The 20,490-nt window shown below is 38.4% G+C and overlaps 2 protein-coding genes across 3 annotated transcripts; both read right to left on the reverse strand.

The window, feature by feature from the left end:
• Positions 1 to 2,268: 2,268 nt before the first annotated feature.
• On the reverse strand, positions 2,269 to 3,596 carry LOC143862524 (GRAS family protein RAM1-like). The gene has a single exon (XM_077373596.1). It carries the CDS (start codon positions 3,512 to 3,514, stop codon positions 2,465 to 2,467), a length of 1,050 nt encoding a protein of 349 aa, XP_077229711.1. The 5' UTR covers positions 3,515 to 3,596; the 3' UTR covers positions 2,269 to 2,464.
• A 4,321-nt stretch (positions 3,597 to 7,917) lies between these two features.
• LOC143860291 (membrane-anchored ubiquitin-fold protein 3-like) lies at positions 7,918 to 16,280 on the reverse strand. Of its 2 annotated transcripts, XR_013239667.1 has the most exons (4): positions 15,312 to 16,280; positions 9,928 to 10,098; positions 9,412 to 9,584; positions 7,918 to 8,278 (listed from the first exon to the last, which is right to left on the reverse strand). XR_013239667.1 is itself a non-coding variant. In XM_077370861.1 (3 exons), exons 1-3 carry the CDS (start codon positions 15,439 to 15,441, stop codon positions 8,226 to 8,228), a joined length of 354 nt encoding a protein of 117 aa, XP_077226976.1. In that variant the 5' UTR covers positions 15,442 to 16,280; the 3' UTR covers positions 7,918 to 8,225. The 2 variants fall into 2 exon arrangements, 1 of the variants encoding a protein (XP_077226976.1); XM_077370861.1 differs by lacking the exon at positions 9,412 to 9,584.
• Between the last annotated feature and the right edge of the window lie 4,210 nt (positions 16,281 to 20,490).

Raw genomic sequence — 20,490 nt, forward strand, 5'->3', positions numbered from 1 at the left:
AAGCAGCCCGTGAAGTGTTTGTATGGTGTAAAAACAATTGGGTAATCGAAGGGATGAGGGGAATTTTCTTTCATACAAAACAAAGACATGTGAAGAGTCCTTCTGGCAGAATGTAGTTTGGAGTTTTGCATTGAAGAGAGATTCACGGGTGTGATGATTGATTTGAAGGCTTTCCAAGTCCCTAGACAGAAAAACAAGCTATGGATTGGAATGGAAGATTGAAGCTTTTTAACTTTTGTTTGGGGTCTATTTATGTTGTTGACTCTGCATTTTTTTCTGTTCTTTTCTTTTATTAGTTGTTAGAACAGCTGATCTGTCTTGGTAATTCACAGGGGCAAGAAGCTGTTAAAATTTAGTGTAAAAGACAAAAGATTGTAAAAGTGGTGAAAAGAAATTACAGATCATATGTCACATGACACCTCTCTTTACATTGGGGTTAGGGAAACAAAGGTGCAACATGTGACATTGGACTTGGATGCTTTCTAGGATAGAACTAGTGGTGGGTCACTAGACCATGTGTCCTGCATGCGTACGTGGGGCCCCATCTGTCGGTAAAAATATTTAACTAGACTGATTAGGCACTAGTAGTCATTTAATGATAATATATATGATGGATGTCATTACCATTGTTTTCTTTGATAAAGCTAACATTTAATTAATTAAAAAACAGATTACAAGTGCACTTAGGGGTAATGATCGCCCCATATATACAATATGCCTCCCGGAGCTCCCAATTTAGCTAAATGATCAGCTAAATCATTGGAACTTCTAGGAATGAGAGAAAAAGAACAAATACCAAAAACACGCATCTTTATTTCATCCATGAGATTAGCGAGTCTCCATGGACTATTACTAGTCTCTTTCGCCCACAAGACTGTTAGATGAATCAGTTTCCATTTCCAATCTGCCTTCCATCTAGCTAATGAAAATTGTCAATCCTTGGTGAAGATCACAGACTTCTATAGAATTTGTGATGCCGATTAGGCTAGCAAATGAGGGGATGATGATGCCCAAATCATTTTCTTAAAAGCGCCTCCAATGCCTGCCTTGCCTAGGTTTCCAAGGGAGCAACCATCAACATCAGGCTTGATGACATTTTTTAGGAGGGGTATAAATTTTGCAACCACTTTATTTTTAGAGGTGCTACCTGATGGGGTATGAAAAACAACAACTAATTAACTGTCGACACGTGGCCCCAGAAGGGCCCACCACAAATCCAGCATCAGCCCAGGGGCAATCCGGTAATTACCTAAGAGTAGGTAAACCTAAACCCACAAAAGGGCCGACACCTGTCCTGGGGTAGGTAATCCAACCACCCTAGGTCTCCCTCTATAAAAGGCCTCTCAAGGCTCAAAGCAAGCGGTAATAACTTCTAAGCTACCACTCTTAAAATTTGGCTCTGTACTCCTGCTCGTACTGACTTGAGTGTCGAAAGGCCCGTCCGGAGCAACGACTCCGGGTTGGTCTTCTGATCTCGTTTGCTCTTGTGCAGGGCTCAGCTCCTTCACTTCAGCTCCTCGGGTCCTCCAGCCCAGCTCTTACGTCACTGCCGTATCTGTTACCGATTTTAGGCCTAACACTACCTTTTAAGATTGTGTCCCAATTTCTACATGACATCCATTGTACTGTTCAAAGCCCTACATTTTTATGTATAAAACATTATAGGCACGTACCCTTTGTTTCACCCCTATTCCCATCTTTATTTTTCAGGAAGGAGGGTGGGAGATGAAGAGAATTTGAGAGGGCATGAGTGAGGAGCAGGTGAGAAGTGGCTGAAAAAATAGGGAAAAGAAAATTCTATTCAAATTAGAGTATTATTTTTCCTTAATTTTCTGACACTTTGCATCATCTCCTCACTCATGCCCTCTCAATTTTCTCCCACTCTCCCTACCCATCTCTCAACACTCGGTAAGATAATATTCCATGGAAAAGAATTTCATGGTCGCCACACATGCCCAAAGTCTTCTCTATCAATGTCATCATATAACATGGTAGACCTGGACTACGTCTTAACCTTGGCTAGACCAAGGGTTAGAGCCAACTCATTACTCGACCACAAAATGATACATACGCCCCTTTTTCTTCCTTGGGCCACCCTTGTAGTTTACAAGGGCTGTCATAAATCCACAAGATGGGGCTGTCCCAGGGAAGAAAACGGAGTGAATATAACCCTTCCCTTCCACATATATTAACAAAAGTTCTACACCATCCCAAGTCTCAAACAGTGTGCTTTTCATTTCATAAATTAACCCAATAGGAGAAGAGAAAACATTCAATCGAGTAGTGGTACCAACTAAAAAAATCACATAGTTAATTTAATAAATATAGTCTACTCTATAGACTAGGGTCATTTTCTACAAAAGAAACAAATTTCATTTTCCCCTTTTCTTTTTTTATTTTATGCATGGGATGTGATTACCTATAAAAGAAACACACAAAGAGAAGGATAAGAAGAAGAAGAAGTTCAACAACGCCATGCAGAAGCTGCAATAATAGCTCTATCTTGCCACCCCAAGAGCAAACAGCCCCTATCCTCGGTTAGCCTATACCCATCACATGGATACAAACCAAGCAAGCTTTTGGACTGAGTCACTGCATTTGCACTCAATGCCACCCCTTTAAAACCCTTCCCTTCCATGATCTTCCTCCATTTTTCAAGCCTCTCATGCCTCTCCATCCTCTCCGGTCCCTCGCAGGCCACGATGTTTCTTATTTCCGGCGCAAAAATATACTGCTCGAGCTTAGCTCGCTCAGGTGAATCCGCGGGGAATGTAGCATCCAAAGAGTCGAAAATGGCAGAGTAGTAGTGCAATGCCTCCAAGAATCGGCCCAAGAAGTAAGGCCCGTTGTGGCTCGCTTCTTGCTCGACGAGTGTGACTATGTTCGGCGCCTGGTCTCGAATCATCCCTATGAGGTTACCTAGATAATTCCCAGAGACACGATGGAGGCGGTTGACCGAGTTTACGGCGAGGGCCTCTCCCACCCTCCTGTGGAACATGTGGGGTTGGAGGTTATCGACGCTTTCCCCTACTGGGTGGAACTCGAATGGGACGTGCAAGGAGTGGGCGAGCTCCGTAAGGCGCTGCCCAGTCTCCCTGACTAATTCCGGCGGGGTCCCTACTCCAGTAATTCGGAGGAAGGGAGCCCCGCCGGGACGGGCTGCCAGGGCCTGCATGAATGTAGGCCACTGGTAGCCCTGGAGGATATCCAGGTCTATGACATGGACACGTTCCTCCGTTTCAAAGGCCTCAAAGATGGTTTGGTTGGCGGTGAAGTGGGCGAATTTTATGTAAGGGCAAGCTTGGTAGAGGATTTGGTAGATTTTAAGGTTTTCTAGTGATATTGGGGGATAGGAAGTGAAGTGTTTTGGGGTGGAAGAATTGGGAGAGTTCGTGAGGGTGGCGGTGAGTCGGGCGGTGAGGGCTTCTGTGAAGCAGGAGGCTACTCGTTGCATCGAGTCTCCTAGCGGTGTGACTACTTGATTGAGATGGTGGAGGAATCGCCTCGCAGACATGTAGTCGTCTTTCGCCACTGCTTCTGCGCAAGCCAAGAGGAGGTGGACTAGTTGAAGGCCAGTGTCTTGTTCCTGTGTGAAAAGAAGACAATGTAAACCCACATTAGAGGAATGAAATTGTGTTTATTTTACAAATTCAGCCCGAGATGTCATAGCTAGATTGCAAGATCGAAACCTTGGTTTGATCTTGGGCCATGTTCCGCAACCATGAAATTTTTTTTTCTTTCATGGAATATTAGATTACCAAGTGTGGAGAGAGAGAGAGAGATGATGTGAAGTGGCCGGATAATGAGGAAAAATAATTTGAAATGATATCAGCACAACCGTGCTTTAATAATTGGATAAAATCAGCTTGCCTTTTCCTTTTAAATTGGTTTGTAAGAGGTTTTGAGGAACTGTAATTGCCCCTGACAGCTCTTTAAATAATAAAAGACAAGATGGAACAGTGCTGATATCATATCCCAAAATAGAGGATGCTAAACTTGAGGCGTGCCCTTGCAAAAATAGGATGAAAGGGTGCCCCATTTGATGCATTTATAACATGTAAAAGTCAATGAACATTAAATGCACTTCAGTAACTTTCCACGATGGGGGCGCCCTTTCGTCTTATTTTTTGCAAGCGTGCCCTTCAGTCTAGCGTTCCTCGCCAAAACAAAACTCTATTCAAAATAGAGTTTTCTCTTCTCTATTTTTCACCCACTTCTCACCCTCTTCTCAATCATGCCCACTCAATTCTCTTCATCACCCACCCTCCGTACGCCTCTCCCACCACTTGATAAACCAATATTCCATGGAAAAGACTTTCATGGCTGCAAAATATGACCTAAGTTTACCTACAAATAAGGATAATTATGTTTAATTTTCTTTTGAAAAGTAACTAGGAGCTTCACCTAAGTTTCCCTCCAATTATGGCTTAAATGAAATAAGATAGATGGATAGATGAGTGTTTCAAAATGCGGATGCAGTCAACACAAATCCTAGTTGACTTGGCACAACACGGTCAAGTACTCAGTTGACGCGGTTGAGTACTCAGTTGATCCAAGACAGTCAAAAGAGTATTGATTGACTTTGTCGGGCAAAAGGCGGACTCAAATATGAATGCGGCTAAGGTAAAAGGGAGTCGACTCGGGGGAGGCCATGATGATGCGGGAGAGTTTTGAAACTATGGAGAGAGAGAGAGAGAGACCTGCTCAGACCCAGAAGATATAGGCCCTAACCCAGAAGAGATAGGCCCCAATAATCCATGATCAAGGTTCCGTTGCTGTTGCTGTTGCAATTGTTGCTCTGGCGGCGACAGCGGCGGTGGTGATGCAGTGGCTAAGGAACTCATCTGATACAATCCCCTCTCTTGGTTCATCTGCAAACCAGCCGGCATGGTGTCGTTGATCGGCATGGTGTCGTTGATCGACACACAGAACCTGGAATTCAGTGGTGGGAGACAATCCAACACTCCCGGCAGCACCGTCGATGTCTCAAATCTCTCCGGCGAGCATTCAAGTCCAAACATCTTCATCGTCGGATATGCCCCAAAACTATCTCTCTGATAGTCATCTAAGTAGCCTTCCACAGATGGGGGTGGAAGGCTTTCAGGTTGAATAAATTGTGAAGAATTAAACACTTTATGAAGGGGACTATGTGACTTCCCTTTGTGGGCACTACTGAATGCTCCCGTTTGAGTAGAATTGCAAGGCAATGAACAGTCTAGTTGACTCTGCCCATGCATTGATTGAACATAACTGTAGTTGGAATTGTAACTAGAATGCAATGGAGATCTCTTTGGTGAAGACATTGTGAATTCCCTTTTAGGTGAACAAATCATAAAGTCCCTCTTTGGAGAAGAGATCATAAAATCCATACTTGAATCAATCTGATCGGCGAACAGCGACTCCCAAATAGAACTATCCAAAGATTGGACCTCGACGTCGGTATCTAGATCAAATTTGAGGCTTTGGAAGGATAAGGTTGATGGGTTTTGATTGTTTTGATCAAATTCAGATGCGACAATGTTGGATTCCGAAACCGAGGCTGTGGGGGAAGTAGGTTGTGGCTTTGGAGAAGTGGGCTGTGGCTTTGAGCTTGAAATCTCAGTCTTTGGAGTGCCCATGCTACCACACAAAGAGTTTATCATCTTTCTTACTAAGAAAAGCAAGAAATCTCAATAGACCCAAAAGCCTAAAAGAAACACTCCTCTTGTAAAATTTACTTAGTGTCTCAAAGCAAGCTTGTTATCTGACTCTCTTCTTTCTCTCTCCTTCAAAGGCGGTATGACGAAAAAGAGAGAGCTCTCTTTTCTTTTCTTCTCAATGAAGGGTTTTGTCCCTTTGTACATCCTGGTTTGAGTTGGAAAGGAATTTAGAGACAAAACCCAATTCTAACATGATGCATTTGGAGTTTCTTCTATGATTCTCATCCATTTTATCTGCTTCTCAAAGTAGAGTTGTTTCCTAAAGCACTAGTTTGTCATGTTGGGGGCTTGATTCAACAGTTTTTTACTACTTCCTGTGGCCAAGAGATGGTAAATGAGACAAGAATTTATGGGGGTGGGCCCACTTTCCTTGGGCCGGCCCAATGAAGTGTACAATGTAGATGCAGTCTCATTTTTTTTATAATATTGTAAGAAGGATAGAGAAAAGAGTTTGTGAGAGGAAGAATAGTGAATTTCTGAGAGGAAAATAAAAGGGGTTAGAGACAAGAGAAGAGCCTTTGGCAATACCGTCGGTAGTGGCGTCGGTGGCGCCGCCCTTGTCCTTGGATTTGCCAAAGGAATGAAGTGTTTGGACCTCTTCTCATTTTTATGGTTCCTCCTAATCGGCATTTGATCTCATGGTATGCATATTGGGAGCACATGTCTCTCACGTGCTACCACCATCACTTTCCTCACAAGGACCCATTAAAGAGAGGAATGATTTTGTAGGCCACTTTTTTGGTTGGTTTAAAATGTCCATTAGATAGGGCTTTACTAGGGGTCCCTAATGGCCTGCATATTGGGAGCACATGTCTCTCACGTGCTACCACCATCACTTTCCTCACAAGGACATAGTTCAAAATGTCCATTAGATAGGGCTTTACTAGGGGTCCCTAATGGCCTAAAAGAGTAAAAGTCATGTCAATTGGGGAATGTCAAAGATGTGATATTTTTCATCCTTTTTTTAGCATTTCCACCTCTCTTGCCTTTCTTTGATTGAAAGTGAATGCAATTTCACCCCCATCTCCTCTCTTTTTGACTTTATTTTTAGGAAAGACAAACAAAAGGGGTAAAAGTTCAGGGAAACAGGGTGCTAATATCATTCCCTAATCATAGTATCCAATAATAATTACTTACTATTGGATGAGATTAGCTCTATGATTAACGATTAGTTTCATTTCTTTTTTGTTCATATCCATAGGACTATTGGAGTAACAGTGATCTAGAAGATCAACTAAATCCGATGTTTTGAGACTCAGTTTAATATGAAGCCGATACTTAGTCTCTTATCATCCACATTAGACTAAAATCAATGTTTTAAAAATCGGACTAGTGATCAAACACGAAAAGGTACCCGAATCAACCGATAAAGGCCGAACCAAGGTTTACAATTTCGGTTTCGGTACCAGTTTCGGACCTTGAAATTTTGAAATTTGGGTCGAAATCTGGTAGAAAACCCGAAATTAGTATTTTATTCAATATTAAATTTCGGCTGAAATTTCGGTGAAATATTAAATTAATATTAAAAAAACAGATTTTTTGGGGAAAATTTCGGAAAAAACGAAATTTAAAACCATGGGCCGAATTTATAAATTATTTTTAAACTTTAAAAATAAAGATGGAAAATAGATAAGATAAGGAAAATAAAACAACCTAGAGAAAGAGTGAAGAAGACGGAGGGAGACGTTTTTGTTTACTAACGGGATATTAAGGCCCCCCACGCATTCGCCCCCCTTATAAAGTGAACAGTCAGCAACTTAACGAGATATTAAGGCCTATGTAGAAGCCATTAAATATATCATTTCTAATATTAATGAAATCATTATTTGTAAATAACTATATCTATTTCAAAACCATTTCTTTTCTTTTATTTTTTTTTATTCTTTGAAAACACAATTCCCCTTCAAATTTTAGATTTTAACTATTAATCTCACAAAATTCTTCCCAATCTGGCTAAAGTACAGAGTGAATTTGTGACAATGAACGTATCAAGAGTGCTAGAATCAATCGCGGTTTAATGAGTTGGGCCAATCTCGACCCCTTGTAGATTGCTGGTTTATGTTTAATTGAGACCCTTGTTTAATCTCGACCCCTTGTAGTGCTAGAATCAATCGCAGTTTCTGTTTTATGTTTAATTGAGACCCTTTTTTACTAAACCCGAAGGAGCATCAACGCCAGACCCACACGATTTTGCCTGTTTCAAACATAAGTGGTAGTCATCTGAAACTCTGAATTCACCTGTGTTTATAGATGGGTTTGCTTAGGACATTTCTCCTAAAATGAAAACCAGAGTACAACAACTTGGATTTATATATAACAGTGGGAACAAATACACGCACCATATCACGAGACATCCCTTCGGCAAATACAGAGGGACCAAACCTTTGGGGAGCGCAAAAGGGTCCAACAGAGGCAAGATTTTATGATTTGTAGTCTTTCCAACAGCTCCGTTGGCTTGAATGCGCGAGGTATTCTGAATATGCCAAACCCAACTGTGAAGAAGACCAGATCTGAAATTGTGACTATTTATAAGATGGAGCATGAGCAGACACTCTTCGGCATATCGTCAACCTTCTTTTCTGCTTAGACAAACACATTATGGGTTGCTATTAGTAACAAACTACAGTCTACTGACAAACCCGAACAAGCAATTTAGAACTAGTTCCTACCTCGCTTTTGCTCAAAAATTTCTGGAAAAAAAAAAAACTCATATGCTTGGTTAGCAAAATTCTAAAAAAACAGGAAGAAACAGAAAAGAAAAGTAGATACTAATTTGACTTCCCAAAGACACCACGATGGATCCATCCACTCTCAAAATGACTGAAGCTAAATTTTGATGGCAGCTCCAAAAGGAAATATGAGACGAGCGGGCACTGGTGGATTACTTGGTGATTCCAGTGGTAGATTGTTCGTGTCATTTTCAGACCCAGAAGGTTTTTGTGATGCTAACGAGGCAGAAGCAAGAGGTCTACTTTGGGGGCTAAGATGGTAGGTGAAAATTAGGCCTGGGTCCTTCAATCATTGAAGGCAACTCAGCTAATGTCTTGGCATTGGCTACAAACAAAGGTAGGGGACCTTAGAAGCTAGCAGGCATTACGTCAGAAATCAGGAACCTATTTCAGACAATTGGGCCACAATTTCGGCATATGAAGAGATCAGATAATGAAAAAGCTGATAAATTGGCAAAAGACGGCATGGCGAAGGAGGCTGTGGAGATTGCCAATACACACGTAGACCAAGCAAGAACGGAACTGTAAATTTTAGAGGGCGACTGTTTTGGATTTGCTGTACACGTGTGTGTACTGCTGTTCCTGGTTTACTGAATAAAATCGTTACCTTTAATAAGAAATTGACCTCCCAATATCTCGACATATTCAGTTCAATAGCATGCATGCATAGCAGCTGAGTATTTATGAGACCAACCACAGCATTTAAATTACTGGAATAATGTTTGTAATTGTTGAAAAGCAGTCTTGCATAGGTAATGTTGAAGTTGGTGAGATAACAACTATGAAGCATGTTAAAGTGAGATGCAGGCATCAAAGTAACTTGAGCTTGGATGATAACTTATACAGATAAATAACCAAGCAATAAAATCAAAACTTGCCACAATTACTTAAAGTCCACATATCCAAAAGAAGGCCATAGATAACATCAAATGAAAATCTTGTGAATCATTGAAGTTGGACAAACATGAGAAAGACATCGATACCTGAGGTGAATGGCTTGCAAATAGAGAACACAAATCCAGGTGGGTTTTGGATGGAAATGGAGGACATCAATGACATTTTTGTCTTCCTTTCCAGAGACAAAGAGATGCGAAAATGGATGTTGAAAATGCTCTCTGGTAGTTCAAGCAAGCCTTTCATTCAATAATGAATTCAGCTACCAGAAAGCAGGCACCAAGGAGGGTTATGAGTGGATGCAAAGATTCATCGAGCCACAATTAGGAACTTGTTAGTTTCGGATAAACAAAATTATGATATCCATTAGCCAAAAAGTAATATTTATATGAGTAATTATGAATAGCTGAACCTATCTAGCACTACCTGAGACTAACTAGTCAGTGGATTTCATTGTTTATAGATTATTAAATACTACTAGAACCATCAGAGGGCGCATTTCATGGCTTTGACCTCCTCTTTCAAAGGCAACCAAAGTAAAAGCTACTCGTCTATTAGAAATTGAATATTCATAGACTTCAGCTTTAAGTCAAGATGCAGCGTACCTGTTTTTGTTTTCACCAAAGATGGCTGCACGACAACATGCATGGTGATAACTCCTCCTGGAAGCTCACCAAAAGGTACTCTACACTGGCCAACAGTCTTGTTGTTTTCCAAAATTTTGCCCGCACTAATTAGTTTCACATCATTTGCCGCCTTCGGTATAATTTTTTTATCTGTTACCAACAGAAACTTTTATGGATGTTATAAAATATCCACATGAAACGGAATGACAGAGAAAATCTATGTCAACAAAAAGAGAACAATTAAATTAATAATAAACCAGAATCACCCAACAAGCAACTTTTATGGATGTTATACAAAATCAACATGAAACGGAATGACTATGTCAACGAAAAGACAACAATTAAATTAATAATAAACCAGTATGCTTTCCCCCAAATTATGTTAAATAGTATGACACTTTCTTGAGAAGCTGCTAGTATTAAAAAAAACTAAGAATCCAATAACTGCAAACAATGGTGGAAAACAAAAAACAAAGAGAAACAATAAATGCTTACCAAGACAAAATGAACTATACTATCTATTAAAAGTAACTGAAATACTGAATTATGGAGAAGTACAAAAAGGTACAAGAAGCTCAATGGTTCTGGAATTTTAATGACATTTAAGCATACCAATTTACCACTTCAAAAATTATCAGTGTGGGATATATGTGTACTTTGGACCACTTCTGAACTATAAGAGTGGGTTATATATGTAACCTGGATCACTTCAGAATTATCAGAGTAAATTATACAGGCAATCTAGACTTTTCCACCTTAATGATTCAGAAGTACTCTAGATAACATTTATAAGTCACTGTGATAGAAAAAGAAAAAATACACACTCAGAAACCATCAAAGAAGTAAAAGAACTATTCGTAATGGTTTAATAACATCTAGTGACATGTGTTGTCGCCCGTGTGTAATGATTCAATATATACAGCATTTCACATGTAATTCGTAAAAATATTTATACATAACACATACAAGTACAATTCATATAAATATAATTATGTAACACATACTAGCATAGTATACTACTAATAAAGTAATAAACTTATGGCTTTGTGGCATATTATACTACTAATAAACTTATGTCTTTGTGGCATAGTATACTACTAATAAACTTATGGCTTTGGTTTTAGTATGTGTTTCGGTGTTGATGGAAACGAAAACACTTCGGTCAGTTCACGTCAATTATGGTAGAAATTTAAAACCATTCTTCCTACCCAACTAAGCGAGCTTCCAATACCTATGGTATTGAATGTCAATATTAGAAGCATCTATTGACCTTAATAGATCAGTACTCCAAGCAAAATAAAAGATAGCTTCATCCCAAATGGTGTAAATGGAACTCTCCTAAGGAGATAGAACTGAAATCCAGAGATAACCACCCATATGAACAAAGGTTTTAGTCTAGAGACAGTCATCGATAAGCGCTGATTACAACCCCAGCATCAATCATCGACTCGCCCAAGTTGATTCCCTTTTACCATGGCCTAGTACTTGCCTGAGTAGAGTTTTGCCTTAACAAGCCAAGTAAAACTCCTATGACTCACCCGAGTTAATGAAATATCAATAGCATCAACCATTGATCCGTCCGAGTCGACTCCCACCATGTCTGATTTCTCGTCCAAGTCTGTTTTTGAACACCACTGATAAGAAATTTGTTTACCAATTCATTATTAGTATAATATCTTACTTAGGCATTGTTATATTTATTTTAAGGCCAAAGCATTTTTAGGTTGTTTGACATACCCCGACAAATTACTGTAATTTGGGAAACATATCTACAATTCTACATAAAATTACCAAAATACCCATAATGCTACATAACTTGGACACAAAAAAGCCTTTCAAAGAACTTGAACACAAAAAATGGGTAATGAACGCAATACAGTACGGGTCTAAAGCATGATAAAATGAAAAAATGCATATACCGATATGTCTATAACATAGTGCAATAAAAATATATCAGTGTTTCCTAGTTTCTATTTCAACACGGCCCTTCTCTAATGTACTTTTTTTTCCATCTGAAACCATTAAAAAAAGATCGATAAAAGCTCAAGCAAGAGTTTTTCACTAGACCAAAACCTCGTCTCAATCTCATGTCATAAAGACCACTAACCACAGTGGTTCATGATTTACCACGGGCACTGCATGAAAACTCTGCTCCACAGAGTGACCCAGCGATCCGACATTCCCTTCTGTTTTTTCATTTGACAGTTGAATTAATCTCAATTTTAACAGACAGATAATATTTCAGAAAGGTTCACACTAAAAAGGATGGTTGCCTCTCTTCATTTAATACTGATCTCTTTGGCTGTTAGAATTTCTCAACAAGCTATCATCAGTCAATCCAAGAAATTTAAAATAAATAGAAGGGTGTGTCAAAATAAGGGGTGTAGATATCGGGTCGCTTAAAATATATGCCACTTTGAAGCACCAATTTAGCATGACATACCAGTGATGCCAAAGTCAAACTACATGCCTAGGATCCCCATGTAGAAGACAGTCACCAAGCACTCTAAATCCTAGGACACCAACCCATTGATTATTGCGAACCATGCGGGCTACCTCCATTAAAATACAATAGCAGCTTCGCTTGGGTTTTCAGCCAGATACAAAGACTAAAGAACTAGCTTGAATAAACAAGGAAAATTGAGAAACTTAAATTCTTTGAACCATAGACCATCCTGTGATCCAAAATTATATTTTTGTATGTTTGGAGATCCGATTTGGCTAGAATATCAATCTGACGGTTTAGATCGTCTACACAACTCCAGCTCTCCTTGATCAGTGGTTAGATCACATGTCAAGTGGTTGCTAAGATCCGCGGTCGCCTCTCTCTCTCTCTCTTCACATAATCATGTGATTACATGATTATGTATGCATGCAAAATAACATAGCAAAAGAAAACAACTTTCTAATGGTATGGGAAAACTTCTGTTTCCAAAACAACTATTATATAATCAAACGAAAGAAATAGGAGCAGTTGCGCAATTTTTCTGCTTCCTTTTACAACACAAATAAAATGAAAATGAGAGAGAGAGAGAGAGAGAGAGAGAGAGAGAGCCACGATTGGCCTCCCTTCTTCCTCCCTTTTACAAGCCCTTTATAGACCCAGCAACTATCGAATCTAAATAGGAAACTACTATCCTATTCTAAGTAAAAGTGAAGTTGAAAAGGAGAAAATCCTCCTTGCATTCATTCTATACCCTTCTCCACAATTTTTTTAATGAATGAACCCTGCAATGTAGGGAAAACTCCTTGAAAATAGCCGTATGGGAGCTCCTTCCTGTAAAATAGCCGCCATGGGAGCTTCCGTTCTCTAGGTGGATTTATTCCATGTATTTTCCACCAATAGGAAACTTCCACGTGAGGCGTCATCAATATCTTCTCCTCTATTGATCTTCCACCAATCAAAAACAATTATGCCCTGTCACCTTTGCATGTAAATCCATGAAACATCTGCTTGCCATGTGTCACCTATGTGTGACTTGGCAACCAATAGCATTCCTCCACTTGTCAAAACACACCACCGTCTTTGGGATGGTAAAAAATACAGTGGGCCAACCTATGTCTCCACTCGTGGGCCTTCACGTGGGCCCACCTTGATGTTGCCAACAATGAGACTCCGAATTGGGCCTAAATTGATTCCAGATCCTCCTGGATCATCCTGACAACCAACTTAAATTCTTTTACAACATTTATCAGTAGATAATTGCCAACAATGAAACACGCAATTCCTCTTGGCATATTTCAAAAGAAGGGTTTGGACTGCATTTCCATCAAAGAATACCTCCCATTTTACCAGCATTCCCTAAACATTAAAATGCAGGTTGTACTCACTGGCATTCGTCTAAAACAGTGTTTAAAAACCCAGACACGAGTTAAGTAATTAGATGTCTGAGTTTAACTTGATCAAGTAAAAGAAAATTTCATAAAACAGAACGAGATGAAATAAAAAAATATAACATGAAAAATTCAGCAAAGACTAGGAAAAGTCCAGAATAAATTGGTTGGGACTTTTTTTACCAGCATTCCCTAAACATTAAAATGCAGGTTGTACTCACTGGCATTCGTCTAAAACAGTGTTTAAAAACCCAGACACGAGTTAAGTAATTAGATGTCTGAGTTTAACTTGATCAAGTAAAAGAAAATTTCATAAAACAGAACGAGATGAAATAAAAAAATATAACATGAAAAATTCAGCAAAGACTAGGAAAAGTCCAGAATAAATTGGTTGGGACTTTTTTTTTTTTTGGACTCGAGGTTGGGACTTATATTTATTGAAGAGAATGAAAGCAACTTAGAGTTTAGGAATAGAGAATGTAGGAGTGTGAGGGTTTTAGGACTCAGTGGTTGCCTATGTAGCACCCAGCTAAAATAAGCAACTCGAGTTGCAACTATTAAATTTTGTCAAAATAAAAATTGAAGACCGTGTGATATTGAAACTAGTTTAGTAGTCATCAGGCTACCAAAGTTGGTAGTCCACCTCAACCTCCACCTCCACGTGTCAGAACCAATCATCCAGGGGACGACCCCATGGATGGGGCACTCTCCAAAAATCTCAAGATCACAACAATCCTTGCCATCTCAATCTGCAAATGTTTGGCAGTCCATGTTTGACATAAAAGGTATAAAATTCAATTTTCCCATAAAGCCTTCTACTGTCCACTGCCAGTCTGCAAAATTCACCCATGTTAGGAAAATTATTGAACTGCTAGACGATGAGTTCTGCTTGGAAATGGGTCATTAAAATGAAACAAAATACTATACACGTGACTTTCCTCCTCTAGGGATAAATGACCAATCTTTTATAAAAGATTCAAAATTGAAAACACAAGCGCTTCTCCATAGTGATGATGACAATCAACGAATTCATGAGTCAATTACATGAAATTTAATCAACTGAACAGCCTAGTATAACAAAGGGTTTTATATAACAAAGCTCTCCAACTATAACAAAGATTAGAGTTGGAGAGCTTTGATTTTTTTCCTCCTTGAGGTTATTGTATTTTTATTTTCTTTATTTCCTTGTAATCCTTTGGGAGACTTTCTCGGTATTCCCTGTTTTAATATAGTTGACTTACTATTTCAAAAAAATATATAACAAAGGGTTTTGCTAACAAGAGCCCTTAGGGCACTCGTTAAGGTGATTTGGAAACTTAATTTTACACATGTTTCAAGACCTTTTTTTTATCAAAACATGTGTAAAACGATTGCAAAATTAAGTTTCCAGAGTGCCCTAGCAAAACCTATAACAAAAGGTTCCTAAGACTGATCTAATTCAAGCCAAGAGCAACAACTATAATCAAAGCAAAACAATGGATATAACAAGTCAGAGATTAAATAAGAATAAACAAATGCAAACTCCTAACCTTTAGGCCATTCTGTGACGATCCTTTCCTTGAGCATCGCAACTGTAGAAGCAGAAGAATAGCGGATTGGACCAATATCTGATCCATCATAAAGACGGAACTTAAGCTCGACTAGATCTTCTTCTGGCATTGGATCTCACCACAAAGATTCCAAATTTCCAATCTAATCCAGAAATCTTCAACCGAAATTCCCCCGATCAGTTCCAATTCACCTACTTAGGGTTTCATTCACCACCAAAAACCCTAACTTCCACAGACATCGAAAAAAGAAAAAAAAAAAAAAACAGTGTTTGACGATTTCAACCACCGACAACAAATGTTAAACAAATCAATCCGATCGGAATTCCTATCTAATCAAGCACCGCACCAAATCTTCAAAACGAATTTCTCCTGATCAGTTCCAATTCACCTACTTAGGGTTTCATTCACCACCAAAAACCCTAACTTCCACAGAAATCGAAATAAATAAAAAACAGTGTTTGACGATTTCAACCACCGACAACAAATGTTAAACAAATCAATCAGATCGGAATTCCTATTTAATCAAGCACCGCACCAAATCTTCAAAACGAATTTCTCCTGATAGGGTTTCATTCACTATCAAAAACCCTAACTTTCACAGAAATCGAAAAAAAAAAAAAAAACAGAGTTTGAGGATTTAAACTACGGAGAACAAATGTTAAACAACTCAACCCGATAAGAATTCACGGAAAATATTGGATTATAAACTTATAATACCTTCAAAAATCAGATCAAACGGATTTCTACAGATCTGAGATAGGCGAGCGTTAGCCAGGCCTTGGAAATGAGGCAAATAGAAGATTATAAATACAGAAAGATCAGAGATGCGAATGGGGAAAAGAGAGATCTGCGAAACCCTAGAACAGATCGTGACGCTTCTTTTCCTCTTTGGGCTCTCTCTTTTACTTTTTTGTTTTCTTTGGCTGGGGAAAGTGAGATTAGGGATTCGAATCTCACTGTGGAATTTAAAGGGAAATAAATATAAAGGGAAATAAATATCCCCCCCCTAAATGGATAAAATCCCCGCCTTTAACGGTTTCTGTGAGAATGGTTCACTGCTTGAGGATAAATTCACCCCCTTTAACGTTTTTCTTTTCCTTTAAAACTTAACGGATAACGTTAAAGGGTGGGATTTTATCCGTCAGGGTGGGGGGGAATATCACTCCCTAGAGCCTCTCTGTAGAAGTTGGGTGCGCGCTTTCATTGACCAGATGTTTTAGAGGGGATGTGGCACGTCGGTAGAGAATTAGTAACTAGGACAAAGGTTGGTGACTAGCTTGATCTCTACCGTACACGTGTGATGAACGGAAGTAGCAGGATATGACCCACCTTGGGACAAGGTTATTATATGGTGTAGTGGAGATAAAACAGTGGGGCCCATACTATTGGAAGATAATCATGGTTTTAAATTTCGACCGAAAACAGGAACCAAATGAAATGGTACTGAAACCGAAATTCTCAAAATTTACCAAATTCCGGGAATTCCATCGAAATTTAGAATAAAATAATACTTTTTTATTCCGTTAAAGAATTTCAAACTAAATTTCGTCCAAAAAATCAGGAATTTCGTACGGCAATACCAAATTTCGCCCGAAATTTCGGTTTCGGACAAACCTGAAATTTTAGCCGAAACCAAAATTTAAAATTATTATGACAACAGATTGTGAGTGATAAATCAATTATTGGAGTCAAATTTAAACGTAATTTTAAGCCCAATAATCAGTTTAGCATTCACAGTCCGTAGTCATAATCTGAAAGGAACACGGCCTAAAATAAGCCGTGGCGCATAACATTATCTCATAAGGTATGTATAGGTTTCAATAATGTGCCATACATTCTAAACCTACATGGGGCCGTTTGGATATAAGGGTTTTAAAATCCTGGATTTCTTCAAAATCATAGAATGAAGAAAGCTATCTGAGCGATCTATTTTTAAAATAATTGTTCTGATAAGGGTTAGGATTTTCAGGAGAAGGCATATATGAGCCAGGGCCCAAAAATGAGAATGGTTTGGAAGTAGTTAAAACAGAATTAGATTTAAATGGAAGGAGAGGAGGTAAGTCAAATGCTTATTCTCAACCGAAGAATGATAACATATTCTTGATAAAGCAATAGTGGGTGAGCAATAAGGTAGTTTAGTGGAAGAAGTATATGTCTCACTAAATTGACATGGACAAAAGCTTTTAGGGCAAAACATATCCAAAAATTGATTTGGATGGCCCTTAGGCCTTATCTCAATTGTACAACTTTAACATTTGTTTTTTGGGGGTCAACTTGGGGACTCAATCATTCATCGCATCTGTCACGATCATATAATTTGGATCACCCATTTCATATGTGCGCCACGAAAGTAGATAGATTGGACAAACTTAGCCGTCCCGTAACAAGTTTTGCTTCTTTGAGTATGAGCCCTTGATTTTTCATACTTATAATCTTAGATTACAGTGGATGCATCAGATCTCCGTTTGGCATGGGAATCATGTTGTAAAAAAATCAACGGTTTTGATCGCGCACGCTCCATATCCGACCCTAGAATCGATCGGTGCCCATGATCTACACGGCCAAATTGTTCTAAAAAAACTCTCTTGCTAATAATTAATTGAGAGTGCCTCCTCCCATCTATACATATATATATCTATAAGTAAAGCGGAATCCTCTAAGCTGTGGTGGTGCCACGTGTCAGCCCCTATGTATACCGAATATTAGCAAAGCCATTTATTCCGTTTTCAAACATTTCCTTCACTCTAACATTTCTTATTCCTTGTGTTGCACCCAATTTGATTACTGCTATAATTTTGCAATTATCGCAGGAGATTTTAATACAGCTATAACATTTCCTATTAAGTAAAGATTTTAATACATCTAAAATGTTTCCTATTCAGTATGAAAGGTTTTTTAGCAAGTCTCTTTGGAGCCAACTTGTGTGTATAGAAAGGATTAGTAATTAATACTGTCAGAATTTATTTGGGAGAAAGGGAAAAAAGTTAGGATAGGTCTTCTCACATTCCTTCACGCTATCGTTTCCACTTCCTATAAATAAGGGATTTACTCAACAGCTCCATTAATTAAGGGATTTATCCCGTTTTTATATCTCTAAATTCTGAACATTTCCACGTCTCCCCAATTCATTTTTGGCAATGTTTCAACCCCCACTTAAATTCCTTTTACATCTATAGATTTAAAATCCAGTAAATCCTAGGCATATCCATTAAATCCTAACGTTTCCACCTCTACCAATTCATTTTTGCAATGTTTCCTAATACACCCATCAAATACCTTTTACAAATATAAATTCCATGCCTATTTTTGGTTTTTAGAAGGTATGCACGGGGTTGGAGAAAAGTTCCTCCAAACCGGTCTGCTGACAAGTTTTTTCCAATGCTGAGCACATGGTCGAAATATTGTTTCAGTAATGGAAGGACATGTTTCTATTTATTGAGGACCCATATCAGCTTTGTATATTTCTCACAGATTTTGCATAGAGATAAGTCTACGGAAGTGTTGTTCTTTACAAAAAGAGTGGATGAAGGATTTTTCAGAAGGAAATTTTGATATGGTGCTTTTAGACACATTCTCCTGATATTAGAGAAAAAAATTAAAAAAAACCACACTTCTTTGATATGAAAATCTTGATTTAGATCACTCAAACTTTTTCTTGGGTTGGAATCATGGTTAAATAATGAAATACCATATTTCGTCCGATATTTCCAGGATTTTTTTTTATTGCAACATTTTCAGGATTTCTTCCCTATTGAATTTATTTTTAAAATTTTTGTTGTTGTTGTTGTTGTAGGTTGGAATCAGGGTTAAAGAAAGAAATCCTAGACCATTTCCAACATTTCCAATATTTTAGCATGTCGTAAGGCCCTGTTCGTTTGAGATTATGACAATCGATGGTGAGCCCCCGCACCGATTATTAGACTCAAATTTAATGTAATTTGAGTCCAATAATCGGTGCGGGGCCTCACAATCTGTCGTCACAATCTCAAACGAACAGGGCCTAAAAATTGTTTCCCAATCCTCTCGATCTACATTATTCTCTTTCAATTTTTTTAGTTATTTGTGGATTCTAACTCATTTTTTTGTTTGGCTTCCTGCTTCATATGCTGTCTTCTTATAGATTTTCATGCACATCTAATAATATTATTTGCACATCTATGGTTCCTTATTAACCATTGGAAGGTTTTAATTTCACCTTTTTCATTTCAAAATTTGGTGTTGAGAAATCTGATTATTGGGTGTTTTCTTTGTTTCATAATTTTAATTACATTAACGGATTCAAAATTCTTTCTTTAGGGTTTCATGTGTCCCATCTGGGTTTTGTTCATGATCTTCCTTTTAGGGTTTTAGATATAAAGTTTTAGAGATTCGTTTTGATGATCACTTTCGTCTTTAGGATTTTAGTGTTTATGGGATTATCTCAGTTTCTTTTGATTACCTCTTTAGGCTTTGTCTATAAAGAGGACATTCAGAGTGAGCTCAGCAGAAATAAATCAATTGATATTAGTGGAAAAATTACTATAGAATATTACTCGGTGACTCATGGTTATTTCATTTTCTAAATCTCTTCATTGCAAATGAAACCAAGATAGAAGAAAATGAGGAGGATCTTTCTTAAGGTTAAGCTTCTCTTTCACTGATTGGTCTGTTAATGAACGTTGTTACTGAACTTGGTTCTCTCCCCATTTTCGTATAGAAAGCGTTAAGAAGTAAGAACATCTGAGGTTTTTTTTTTCTTTTTCATTTCTCTTTGGTTGCTGTTTTTTGGGATTGGATCTTTGGCTTTCATTCTCGATTTTCCAAGGTTTTCATTTTTTTATCTCATCTTCAAAAGAGTACTCAAATCCTCTTCCACAGGATAGAAGATAAGCGATGATACACCCTAAAGTGATTTTCTCACAAGCGCCCAGTCATTCAAAAACCTTATTAAGATTTCTTATAACGTTAAGAATTCTTTCCTGCCCATGTGGGAGAATATTCAGTGGTCACATCAGCTTTTTCTTAGTGACATCAGCAAAATCTTGTCTTGAAAATGGTGGTCTCTCTTTCTCTCTCTACCCTCTCTCTCCACTCATCATAATACCTTTCTCTAATTAATGCTTGTCCCCTCCTTTGGCTCCTACCTTTACCCACATAAATCCCAGGAAAGGAAAAAAAC

This window comes from Tasmannia lanceolata, unplaced genomic scaffold, assembly GCF_043159265.1.
Source record: "Tasmannia lanceolata isolate RefF3 unplaced genomic scaffold, GAP_Taslan_0.1 ptg000037l, whole genome shotgun sequence".
Taxonomy (NCBI): domain Eukaryota; kingdom Viridiplantae; phylum Streptophyta; class Magnoliopsida; order Canellales; family Winteraceae; genus Tasmannia; species Tasmannia lanceolata.